Source organism: Haliotis cracherodii, unplaced genomic scaffold (assembly GCF_022045235.1).
Source record: "Haliotis cracherodii isolate W230 unplaced genomic scaffold, xgHalCrac1.p SCAF_2, whole genome shotgun sequence".
Lineage (NCBI taxonomy): Eukaryota > Metazoa > Mollusca > Gastropoda > Lepetellida > Haliotidae > Haliotis > Haliotis cracherodii.
In genome coordinates this window covers 66,114,818-66,129,070 of record NW_027266275.1, presented here as the reverse complement: position 1 = coordinate 66,129,070, position 14,253 = coordinate 66,114,818, and the positions used below count along the sequence as shown (strand labels likewise).

The window sequence follows — 14,253 nt, the reverse complement described above, 5'->3', positions numbered from 1 at the left end:
CAACTCAAATCTTTATAAAGTCATATAGTTCCTTTCCCTGAAATGAATCAAGGACAAATTCCACATTTAACAACATTCTAAACGGACACTTACAACTAAACCATCCAATTACAATTCTGAAGATTTGGTATTGAATTGGTTGAGACAGGACATTATTCGGTCACCCTTTAAGTCAATTTTTACCCACAATACATTATTTACGCAACGAATGACCATCAAACAGTTTATTTTTAATGTAAAATCTGACAAATTATTTTGTACCAGCACTTTTAGGAAACAATCATATTCTAGTTTAAATCATGCCTACCTCCCTCCCTCCCCCCCCCCCCCCACTCAGTTTCTGAATCAGTTATACATCAGCCATTGAGGTTAGATATGTTCGGATAAATGAAAAGTAAAGAGGCTGTACAGGAAGCATGAGAGAACAAAAAAACTTAGTCTGCCATTTTTTTAAAACAAGACATTCAAACATGCATATCTCTGGCATAGAAATACAAGGCATTTAAAATTGCATAGATTTCCAATAGATTGTATAATGAATACACAATGTTCAACATTCTGCAAGTTTCAGGTAACAACCAGGCATGGCATTGTTAGTGAAGGTATAATACTTGTTAAACAAGGTTAAACATTTCATACAGTAAATCAATAAAACTTTCAAATGATCATCTGTCAGCTGCGAAGTTATCTTGGGTAATGTTTACAAATAACACACTATGCAAAAGACGCAAAACACTGAGATTATTCCAAACTGATTTTCAGTGAAGAGATTGTCCTACTAGGCTCAAAACAAGCTTATACACTTCTTAAATACATTATATGTACAATAAAACATTTCTTGACAAAAACAGTAAACAAGAAGCAGCTAAGCATAACATGCCGAGATCAAGATTGTTTGTGATTCTAAAAGTACAACACATCTATTGTGAATCATAAACAACAGTGGGTGTCTGCTCAAGAATAGAATCTAAGAAAAGAGAAACAAATATAAATTCATCCCATTCTGCATTATTTTCAACAACATCTAATACGTGAATTAGCATTAATGGTTAACATAAATAAATAGTGATACTGAATAGTGATATACAGGAATTATTCAATACCATATGCAACCCTATCAGCATCCAGTATGGGAAATGTAGCATGACTATGGGAGTGATCCAGCGGGGCCAGGACAAAATTCTTCATCAAGCTGTATACCTGGTATTTCAGGTGTGTTACTGTCGTCAGATATTTCCAGGTGTGTTTTGTTTATATTTTTTTTTGTTTTTTGGTTTAACGCTGCACTCAGCAATATCCCAGCTATATGATGGCAGTCTGTAAATAATCAAATCTTGACCAGACAATCTAGTGACTGACATCATGAGCATCAATCCAGGCAAATGGGATACGATGACATGCATCAACCAAGTCAGCGAGTCTGACCACCAGATCCTGTAAGTCGCCTCTTACGACAAGCACAGTCGGCTCTTATGGAAAGAATGGGTTCCTGAAGACCTATTCTATCCCAGATCTTCACGGGTCTCCAGGTGTGTTACTGTTACTAGGTGAGTCCAGGTGTTCAATCTAATAATTGACAACCTTATATGTGTTCTACTGAACTCCTATAAAGATTAACATCTTTCTTTATATAAAAATTGTACGAACACCCTCTTATCAGAAAACCCTATTACCCCCCAAATATATTTACAAAACATATTTATTCATTTCAGTATGCACATTTAATTCATTAACATATTATCAACAGTACTGTAAATCTACAAAATCATTCAGTCTGCTCACAGGGTTGAATATGGTATCAATACACAACAATAACATGTTTATTGGCACGTATAGACTTCGTCGTAATGTCAGTGATGGTCATAGCCCAGTAAAATGTTAACCCACAGTCCGGGTTGTCGTGGTATAATACAAACTAGCCCGGTGATACAATGTTACACGTCACATTAGCCCAGATGATACTATGTACTACACTCTAGCCCAGTGATACAGTCATATACTACATATAGAACATAATGGTAGAGGATGATTGTTGCTGATGACAGTACATTGTGTGCAGCATACTTCCCCACAGACTTCCAGTCACCCCTTACTAAAGTTTACAGATGTGCATGAGGAAACCTCCATTACATTTGTGCTAACACCTATGCCCATAAGGATTTCAAACTTTCATTTATTACCTGATGTGAGTGAGTTAGGTGTAAGACCGCTTTTAAAAGTATTCCAGTTATATCGCGGAGTGTCAGCTTAATGTGGGACGAAAGCCCAAAGTGATGCAGGTCTCTGACGTTTACCACCTCTGTGAAACCCACGAGCACGGGTATGGCGCTGACAAACCCAAAAAACATAATCGGGGCGAACCGGGATTCGAACCCACAATCATAGGTTTCTGGCGTGCCCAAGGGACGCAACTCTGCACAGCGAATCGCGGCGCCTTAGACGACGGGGCCACCCGTGCCCCTATTTATTATCTGATTGTCATTTAACACAAAAAAATAACCTAGAAAAGTATCCATGTAACTAAGTCAATTTCTATCATTTCGTCATCAAGTATTTCAAATTTCTATTTATTTTCTGAATGTCACTGAACACAAATACAAAACCTAGAAAAGAAGCATCGATGACAACGTAATTTTTTATCATCAATCCAGTAAGTTCACTTCTTCCCCTAATTTCTGTGAAATAGTAAACAAAATGGTTGTTCAACGGTAATATTCAAATGTATACAATGACTTTGCATGAAAGGAAACACCTGTGGTCCCATGAAATCATTTGTCGTAGACAACTGTAAGTTAGACATGAAACATGAAACAGTGCATAAAAAAATAATAAATATGCAATTTTGTGTCAAAGGCCATCAGTACACTTTTTGTCATGGTACCTACAAACTCAATGATACATTGAAGTTGACGATGTAGCAATGCTTTGTTCCAATGGCACTGTGTTCAATGATGTGATCTAATGTAACAAAGATAGACAAAAAGCCTTCACCTTGACCTCGTGAAACCTTGACCTTTGGCATCATACCAACAAAGATTTCAACAGCTGGTGAGATCAGTCTGAAAAAGAAAAGAAGCATGACCAATAAATTTTCAAATGATTAAATTGTTTGTTTGTTGTTTAATGCTGCAAAGGATAATGCCAGCTATATGGGGAAAGGCTGTAAATAAATGATTCTGGATCAGATAAACTAGTGACTGATATTAAGAATAACATCCTACCATTACTAGAAGGATAGGCTGCTGGGTTTTGTTTGTTTGTTGTTTAATGCCGCACTCAGCAATATTCCAATGATTTTAACCTTGAATTCCCACAGAGATAAATGATTCAATACTAAATTCAATAGTTTTCCTAATGTGAATACTGACTTAGTTTTTCTGGCAAACTAGGAAATACCAGTAACATAAACATACCTCCGTGCATTATTGGTACTAGGGCTGGGACAAGTCCAAATTTACTACCCGGGTACCCAACCCCCTATTACCCAACCCTACCCGGGTACCCATTGTAGGTCTCAGGAGATGTCTCAAAATTAGTGATTTGAGTTCTAGAGGATTTTTGTTATTAAAAACAATTTATCTCGTGACTAACCACGGGTCCACCTACTCAGTACCCACCCGACCCGGATACCCAAGTTACCCGTCCCAGGCCTAATGGGTACTTATTCAGAATCACAGAGTCCAAATTGATCCAAATTGATCCAAATTGATAAATAGAAAATGCACATACCCGGGTCCATGTGTAATGTATATAGACATTTAGTATGCGTAGAATGCACAGAGTTTAGAATGCATAAGAAATATTCCTTGGCTACAGATGATGTGTAGAATTTTCATCGAGTTATGTTGTTTTGAGTGAGTGAGTTTGGTTTTACGCCGCTTTTAGCAATATTCCAGCAATATTCCAGCAATATCACGGCGGGGGACACTAGAAATGGGCTTGACACATTGTACCCATGTCGGGAATCGAACCCGGGTCTTCGGCGTGACGAGCGAACGCTTTAACCACTAGGACACCCCACTGCTCCGGTGTCGTTTTGAAGCAGACCCAGTTAAATGTTTCTAGTGACCAGTAACCATGGATGAGCCTTGGTTTCACAACCATCAGCCAGTGACTAAACAACAGTCAGAGCAGTGGAAACATCCAACGTCTCCTCCAGTGAAGAAGGCAAAGTCTGTTCCATCAACTGGCAAGGTGATGGCTTCAGTTTTCTGGGATTCCAAAAGAATCTTACTTGTGGACTACCTATCGAAAGGTCAGAACATTCATGGTCAATATTACGCTATCTGCTTCATCAACTGCATGAGAGTATCAAGGCTGAATGTCAGGGAAAAGTCAGGTGAGGTGAAGTGAAATGGGGTTTAGTGAGTGAGTGAGTGAGTATGGTTTTACGCCTCTTTTAGCAATATTCCAGCTATTGTCAGGAATCGAACCCAGGTGACAAGCTAACGCTTTAACCACTTATGTAGAGGTGTGTGTGTGTGTGTGGGGGGGGGGGGGCTGCTTGTACTAGACTGGACTGATGCCGGTATATAGTGCTAGCCCATTGAGATACCATGCCGCAGTTTAACATGAATACCCCACTCACACACAGTATACTGATTCTGAGCCGACCAGTCCTTGTTTTAGCCCCTAAATGCCGAGCGTCAGACAGGGTAACAACAAGTACCATCTTTTAACGTCTTTTGGTATGACGCGGTCGGGGATCGAACCCCGGACCTTCCGCTCTCCGGTTGGACGCTCTACCACTAGACCACGGAGGCGGTCCATCAGGGATCGAAGCCCGGACCTTCTGCTCTCCGGGCGGACGCTCTACCACGTGACGGTCTGGTAAGCATAATGCAAATGATGAGGACATCATTTCTGCTACGGAGGAGTTCTTACACTATCAGGATCAAGCCTGCCACACCAGCGCAGTCCAGCATCCTTGGCAGAGGGGATGATGGGGAAGAATTATCAGCAACCAACTCCATCAATGCAGTTTTTCATACAGAACTCCAGATAACTTTTTGAGCAATTGAGTTTTTACTCTAGGGTTTCTATTTTAATTGGGTAACCAATATTTTCTCACTCATCTATTCATCACTCAATTGGGTTTTTCCCAAAATTAGTGAACATTTTAAGATTAAAAAAAATGAAATAATGTCTAAGATGTATTTAACTGTTTGAAAAATATAGGCTTGACTCGGAAAGTATATTAGCTCGTAACTATGTTTCGGATATTAGCTCTTTTGGACGCATGCTGAAAAAGTTTCATTGGGTATTTACGGGAGCTGTTTTTATACATTTGAGTTTTTCATTAAATGTCATGAGTTTCTGTACAGAAGTAAATTGTAAGTAATTGGGTTTTGAATATTTTGGGGGGCATTTTACGCTAATACACTGCTTATCTGTAGCTCTGATCATAGGATCAGAACGTTTCAGCTAGCCCTGTATGTTGTTATCTGCCCTTCTTGCTCCTGTACAGGACATGCATACTCACATGGGCTATATGCAATCAGGGAACTGTACTTGGTTACTCCACGGTCACACTCTTGGCCAGGTTCCGCGGGCAATCCACCTACAATGGAAACAGTACCCTGCACTCGGTGAACCCTCATTTCTGTGGGTCTCAAACATGTAGCATAAATATCATTAAAAAATTTCAGTAATGTTATCTGAGTAATCTATAAATTAAATTAATGCTTTCTTTCATTTAACGTTCAATTTTCATTCAGAATACATACATATATATTTGAATTATATTTTGTAAACAAGATGTCATTCTGGTGTTACAAATCTATCATTGTTAATGGTGTTTATAAATACTGAAATAAAAAGAAATAAAGTACTCAAGCCCTGAATATTCAACATGAAATTAATGATACATTTAATTAAAAATAAGATATCTTTCGTCAAAAATACCAAAAGCCACAACAAATGAAGTAGATCTGTGTAGAATTCTACAATTCTAAATTTAATATGTTTACATATCCAAAAATATCTACCCATGATGCTTATTCTTTTCTTCAAAAAATTAAATGAAAAAATATGGTTGTAACAAATTTTAGTTAATATGTAAAATATGAAGGAGTTGTAAAAAATTAAATGAAAAAATATGGTTGTAACAAATTTTAGTTAATATGTAAAATATGAAGGAGTTGTATCAAGATTAGAATTATGGCAAAGATTATTACAGATCCTTTTCCCTATACTGATGGAACTGTTCTCATACCTGTCACCAAGGGAAGAGGTTTTTATGCCACTGACAACATATCGGCCACGGAGATGCACACAAAATTGGAAATTTTAGTATTAAATGTATATTTATATACTTATCCCATCTCACACTTTGCATTTCTCCCTTCTTCTTTGACCATCTTTGAGAGGCACGTAACTGACCTAGCTTTTGGACGTAACCATGGAGATGCAGGGGGGCTTGGGTGGCTATTTTTATTTTCAGAAGCCGGAAATATGATTCAAGCACGTTCCCACATAGGATTGAAGAAGAAGGGAGAAATGCAAGGTGTGAGGTAGGATAAGTTTCAACATAGGGCTTCGCACATCGTAACTTGGGACTTGAACCTGGTCTACTGAGGGACAAGCACTATCTTCTCACTACCTCCTTATGATATACCCTATGTCTTGGAAGGGTGTGGTTTATGTAAGTAACTCACAAGAAATTCTCTTCAGAATCAGAGGAAAGACATAAAAATATGTAAAATGGATTGGGAAAAAAAATCACTGACATTTTCAAAATGTTTATATATACTGAAAACAATTAAAGATGTCATCAAGAAGAATTCAGAAAATAGATAATTGATATTTGTTGTGGCCTTATTGAAATAAAGATTGCAATTTCAGGTCATTGAATATAACCAAAAAAACATGCATGATGTCAAAGATTCAAATGAGTATTTTGAAACAACCACAAGCAATTACTTGCTGTTGAAAATATAATCATTTTTTCTTGCATAGCATTTCAACTCCAAAACCAAATACATGTCATCATATATTAGCAGCAAACAGTCACCATTATGTTTAGTAAACACCACCTAGTCAGCAATCATGGACATTGCTTCCATGAAAAGCTGTCTTCTCTCAAGACTCTATCAACCAATCACCAACTAATGCAGTGGGGAACTATGGCACATTTCTCCAGTTCTACTCTAGGTTCAGATAAGCAGTTGGGGAAATGCACGTGCGGAGAATATCTTCACTTTCATTTTCTCTGTATTATGCATGCAGCCTTGGTTTATTAGAGAGTGAGTGAGTTGGGTTTAACACCGCTTTTGACAGTATTCCAGTTACATAACGGCGTGCCAGCTTAATGTAGGAGGAAAGCCCAAAGTGATGCAGGTCTCAGACGTTTAGCACTTCGGTGAAACCCACGAGCACGGGTAAGGTGCTGACAAACCTAGAAACATATTCAAGGTGAACCGGAATCCGAACCCACAACCATAGGTTTCTGGCAGGTTGAAGTGCAGCTAGTATTTACAACTTCAGGTAAACTGTGCTTGTACTAAAACACAGTGGTTGAGTCGGACACACTGTTCACCCAACATTCAGAATACACCATAGTGGAATATGAAAATTGTGCATGAAAGCTGGAGAGATACTGTGAGAATTTTGATATGTAAATATCAGGTTCATTGTCCTTACCTTTCCTAACAAATTTACCAACCCATCTACAAATATTCAGAATTCGGAAATTCTGAAGTAAACCTGAACTTGAAGCTTGTATTTCAATCCTTGCATCCAAACACAGGGACACAGCGCTGTCTTGCTCTGCGTTGTCACATGCAGGATTTGAAAGCTTCTACATTATGTATCTACTTTATTTCACATGACTAAGTCGTGTTCTAACCTTTGTTATGACAACTGTACATAAATATATTCAACAGGTTCAATATTGGTGGGGAAAGAAACAGAAAATGAAGTCAAATGAAGTCATTCAGAGCTGATTAGGACAATATTCATGGATTGATGATATTAGAATAGTAAATATGCATAGACAGGACTTCATTCCACAAACAATCTTCACATTAGGGCTGGGACGAGTCCAAATTTACTACCCCGGTACCCACCCCCCTATTACCCGACCCTACCCGGGTACCCATTGTAGGATACAAAATGTCCGATTGGGAATTTTCTTTACCACAGCACTTGCAAAACGTATTTAGATACATGTATTAAACAATCTGGTTATGCATGCACTGAAGTTGACTTAAGTTATATCTTTATTCAACCATATGAAAAGTCAGAAGGAATGGGTGCATAGTCAGAAAGAAATGCGAACATTATTGACTTGTAGTGTAACCATAGAGGTCAAGATAATTTTTGTCATTAGACAATATATAACGTGACAAACCACGGATCCGGGTAGTCTTGTAGGTACCCGGGTCCTACTCAGTACCCACCCGGCCCGGGTACCCGAATAACCCGCCCCAGCCCTACTTCACGTAATGACTGTCCAGGGTTTATATGACGGTACACGACTTACGCCAGTCATAGTGTAAGATCCCTTTTGGAATGAGAAACGGTGTCATTGTACAAAACAACCTTAGCGCTACGACTATCGTAAGTCTATGTTAAGGTATAGGAGTTACTATCACCTTAGCGCTAAGATCGCTTTGTACAACGGCACCCAGGGCTTGATAAGGACAAGTTATGAACATAGCATTCAGCAAATATACAACCTAAACACTACTGTTGAACTCGTTACCGTGTCTACTACAACACAATGTTTTAACAATAACAGTGAACACCAACACAGAAATGCTTACATCGTATCCACGGAGGACAGCTATATGAAAGGAAAGCAACTGCATAGGGATCACTGTTAGGATCCCTTGAAGACAATCTACATTGTGGGGAACATCCAGAAATTTATACGCATGTTTTTGGGTCTCCATGTCCGTCCTGTTACAAATGAGAATCGGCCGCCCCTATAATTGGAAAGTTCAGTATAATGTTCCATGATAATAACTTGCGACTTAGACACAGCTCAAGAGGAGAGGGAGGGGTGGGAGGAGGGTAGGGGCTAGATGTGCCTGGGAGGCTCGCTAGATATTTCTTACCAAACTTTCATATTTGTTCACGTTTTCAAAAATAATATTTTGGGTATTCTAAAGGAGTCATTCTGTCAAGAAAATATGAATGTTTGTTTCGTCCCACAAGCCTCCCATGCGTTTCTTGTGAGATTATTGCGGCCTAACATGCAGGCATGTTCATGGCGTGAGTGAGTGAGTAAGTATAAAAGCATGCATAGCTCAAGCAGTAGAGTACAAGGTTTCCAGGCGGGGAGGCCATGTATTCATGCTTACGTCAAATTTCTTCAATTCAGCAATGTGCAATGAGAGTAATTGCAATGGTATAATGGTCAGAATGCCTTGTAGGCAATCAATGTTGAGAGGTACATCAATATATTTCAAAGCCTGTGACTGCGTCTCAACGTCACCCGTGTTGCAAATCAAGATAGGCTCGCCCTACAACACAAGACGGCATGCGAGTTACACAAAAACAAAATAATAATATTGTTAGTTGTGCACTCAAAGAGGGAAGGAATATCATGCATAGAAACTAGGGCTTCACATGTAACAGCACTGAGGGCCACGGGGGAGCCGCAGGGGGGGGCGCGTGGCATCTTGCCAGGGCACTTCACAGTCCCGACTGGCTTGGCAAACTCAGCTACCAAGAAACACTTTTAAAAACACAAATCTCTTTATTTCTGTGTTTTCAGAGTATTTTTTTTTCTCTTCTGATTTGATTTTCAGTTCAATCCATACATTCACTGTGATTTAATATGCACCATGAATGAATGAATTTGTATCACAACATCAATAATTTAGAATTCCAGAGGACCGTTAACAACGTGCATGAGATTATTTTCAAGTAATGATGAATTGTCCATGATCAAAAGATTTCTATCTTGTAACAAATACATGAAACATTTTGCCAAATCAGACTGCAAAATATGAATCGAAATATGTGGTATTAATGATCATTGTCATGTGCAGATAGGAAAAACTGTGAATATATCAAACTTGTTGATTACGCCTAGGTCTCTGGTAATGAATATCTTGACTAGATACACCTATCAGGATTGGTGGTTTCCATGGTAACAATGTAATGAAGCAATGCAGGATGGTGAGACAATGGAGACTATTTGGAAAAAGTTACTACTGGTGATTATGATGGAAACAAATCAGATGATCGGCTTTAAAGAGAAAGATGGCTACGAAGTGATTCCTTATGTTTGTTTGTTTGTTTGGTGTGTAACGCAGCACTCAGCAATATTCTAGCTATATGACAGCGTTCTGGAAGTAATCAAGTCTGGACCAGACAATCCAGTGATTGACAACATGAGCATCGATCCACGCAATTGGGATTGATAACATGCATCAACCAAGTCCCGTTAGTCGCCACTTACAACAAGGATAGTCACCTTTCACGGCAAGCATGGGTTGCTGAAGACCTATTCTACCCCGGATCTTCACGGGCCGATTCCTAATGATAACAGCTGATGTGACCATCTACACATGAGATTTAGAAATATGTCCAAAATCAGGAGATTTCTTTAAACAGATTTAAAACTATTTATATTCTACTTCGTCAATTAAAGCAAAGGTGTGAAAACAGACTTGTTTGGTCAAAACAGTGTCTAGCTATAAAGAACAGAAATACTGAAGTTTTACATCTGCAACTGTCCCTATTGTATAATGTTCAAGTCAGTGAATTGGTATCATAATTCTTGGACCTCAATATGAATAGTTGCCGAGGGTTGAGATATATTTTTTCATCGTTGAGCAGTCCTCAAAACAAAATGGTTGACATGCATTTTTCAGAATAACACTGCCATTGAGAAATTGAACAATATATTGAATATCTGGCTTGTACTCAGAAGAAAATGTTAAGCGATTGTCTACCGACTACACTAACGGAACTAGATGTCATGTTCTGTGATATCTACAGACTACAAAATCGAAACTTGATGTCATGTAATGTGATATCTACTGACTACAAAATCGAAACGAAGTCATGTCACGTGATATCTACTGACTACAAAACAGAAACGATGTCATGTCATGTGATATCTACGGACTAAACCATCTAAACTAGATTTCATGCCACATGATTATCTACAAACAAGACCACTGGAACAAGATGTCATGTCATGATCTACAAACTAGATACTGAGAATTAGATGTCAAGTCTACAAACTAAAAAATACATGGTGAATTTCTACAGAGATGTTATCTGGAATAGATTAAAGCGAATAGACTTAGTAGCAGAGGAGGTTAGGGAACTGCCTGTGTGATTGAGGAATATCACACATCTTGATCCTACCACAGGATGAAATGCCTGTGTGATTAAGGAATATCACACATACTGACCCTACCACAGGATGAAATGCCTGTGTGATTAAGGAATATCACACATACTGACCCTACCACAGGATGAAATGCCTGTTTAATTTAGGAATATCACACATACTGATCCTACCACAGGATGAAATGCTTGTGTCTTTAAGGAATATCACGCATACTGACCCTACCACAGGATGAAGTGCCTGTGTGATTGAGGAATATCACACATACTGACCCTACCACAAGATGAAATGCCTGTGTCATTAAGGAATATCACACATACTGACCCTACCACAGGATGAAATGCCTGTGTGATTAAGGAATATCACACATACTGACCCTACCACAAGATGAAATGCCTGTGTAATTTAGGAATATCGCACATACTGACCCTACCACAGGATGAAATGCCTGTGTGATTAAGGAATATCACACATACTGACCCTACCACAAGATGAAATGCCTGTGTAATTTAGGAATATCGCACATACTGACCCTACCACAGGATGAAATGCTTGTGTCTTTAAGGAATATCACACATACTGACCCTACCACAGGATGAAGTGCCTGTGTGATTAAGGAATATCACACATACTGACCCTACCACAGGATGAAATGCTTGTGTCTTTAAGGAATATCACACATACTGACCCTACCACAGGATGAAGTGCCTGTGTGATTAAGGAATATCACACATACTAACCCTACCACAAGATGAAATGCCTGTGTCATTAAGGAATATCACACATACTGACCCCACCACAAGATGAAATTCTTGTGTCTTTAAGGAATATCACACATACTGACCCTACCACAGGATGAAGTGCCTGTGTGATTAAGGAATATCACACATACTGACCCTACCACAGGATGAAATGCTTGTGTCTTTAAGGAATATCACACATACTGACCCTACCACAGGATGAAGTGCCTGTGTGATTAAGGAATATCACACATACTGACCCTACCACAGGATGAAGTGCCTGTGTGATTAAGGAATATCACACATACTGACCCTACCACACGATGAAATGCCTGTGTCATTAAGGACTAACACACCCTGTCTGCGACTTTAGCAACTAGTCCAAAGCCCAAGTCAAGTAAAAATCTGTTTGGTCCAGTAAGCACAACTAGTAATAGTCCACATAACAACCCTAGACTCTACTGAACAGGGTGTTAAGAGTGTTAAGTGTTTGAAGAGTAGTCTCAAAAGTTTTAGGCACAGACTACACACCTAGTGGCCCTACAGTGAGAGGTATTCATCACGTGATCACGTGATGTCACCATCACTGGCCCTACCATGGGAGGTATTCCTCATGGGATCATGTGATGTCATAATCACTGGCCTTGCCGCGGGAGTTACTGCTTGTGTGATTATGTAATGTCAGATGGCTACTTTAATCTAACATCTATTTCTTTGGTGATGGTGAAGGTGAATGTTAAAGCATGTATGATCACACTACCTTATATGATGTGGTATGTGAGCACAGCATATCGTGAGTGAGTGACCGAGATAGGTTTAACAACGCTTTGAATGCTGACAGACCGAGAATCCACTGCCATTAACACTAAGTGGTACCTTAGGCCACTGAGCCATCTGTGCCACCCTATGCCTTGAGTTGCAAAGACAACTAATGAGTCCGGACAAATTACAAAGGATTCTTTTATCATCATGAAAACGAGAATGACCTAATACTTTGTTTCTTTTCTTTCCTACTTTCTTTCTTTTCTCATGCTTAATATATTAAGATTTCCAGACCGGGTCTCACTGGTATCTGTTTTAGGAAATATCACCGAGGACAATGATATCGGTTTCAGGAAGTATCACCGAGGACATGGATATCGGTTTTAGGAAGTATCACCGAGGACAAGGATATCGGTTTCAGGAAGTATCACCGAGGACAAGGATATCGGTTTTAGGAAGTATCACCGAGGACAAAGATATCGGTTTTCGGAAGTATCACCGAGGACAAGGATATCGGTTTCAGGAAGTATCACCGAGGACAAGGATATCGGTTTTAGGAAGTATCACCGAGGACAAAGATATCGGTTTTAGGAAGTATCACCGAGGACATGGACATCGGTTTTAGGAAGTATCACCGAGGACATGGATATCGGTTTCAGGAAGTATCACCGAGGACAAGGACATCAGTTGTAGGAAGTATCACCGAGGACAAGGACATCAGTTGTAGGAAGTAACAGCTGTTGTCCACCAGACATGGAGAGACAGGACAGATGAATGAGAAGCAAAGAGTTGATGATGATATGTGCAGATGTTAGCTTGGGGGACATGTGGAAGAACAAGGGAGGCAACTCATGTTACCAACATACTGGGGACAAAATGCAGAGATGACAAATGAAAATCACAACATTATTCAATATAAAATAAACTGAAATGAAAAAAACAACTTATTACACATCTTCATATAATAATCAATCACTAAGACAAACCAAATTATTTCTTTTCTTTATTGTGTTACGCTTCACTCAGCAATATTCCAGCTATATGGCGGAGGTCCGTAAATAATCGAGCTTGGACCAGATAATCCAGAGATTGATATCATGAGCATCCGACCCAGGCAACTGGGAATCGATGACATGCATCCAAGTCTGCGAGACTGACCACCCGATCTGATTAGTCGCCTCTTACGACAAGTATGGGTTGTTGACCTATTCTAGCCTGGCTCTACAAACCCGAAAAGTAAGTTACCAATATGATTAGATATTTTTCATTAAACTATCATCTTTTTGTTACATAAATTACTGACATTGAAAAAAACAGATAAACAACTGAAGTATTGTACCCCATCAGCACACTGATCCCTCCTCTCACCAAACATCTGGTACTACTACTCGTGAATACACCTTGTGAGTACACCTGGTGGCTAATGATTATGTAACTTGC

General features: G+C 39.2%; 1 protein-coding gene across 6 annotated transcripts in view; it reads right to left on the bottom strand.

The window, feature by feature from the left end:
* Positions 1–315: 315 nt before the first annotated feature.
* LOC139468384 (glutamine--fructose-6-phosphate aminotransferase [isomerizing] 2-like) overlaps positions 316–14,253 on the bottom strand; it is a 71,700-nt gene continuing 57,762 nt past the window's right edge. For 4 of the 6 annotated variants that reach the window (XM_071250327.1, XM_071250323.1, XM_071250325.1 and 1 more), the window contains 3 exons: positions 9,306–9,467; positions 5,483–5,560; positions 316–3,059 (listed from right to left, as the gene is read on the bottom strand). In XM_071250327.1, the coding sequence (XP_071106428.1) occupies positions 5,516–5,560; positions 9,306–9,467 (207 nt within the window). In that variant the 3' untranslated portion in view covers positions 316–3,059; positions 5,483–5,515. Of the gene's footprint in view, positions 3,060–5,482; positions 5,561–8,765; positions 8,928–9,305; positions 9,468–14,253 lie in introns of all 6 variants that reach the window. The other 2 variants (XM_071250324.1, XM_071250326.1) reach the window with 1 other exon arrangement.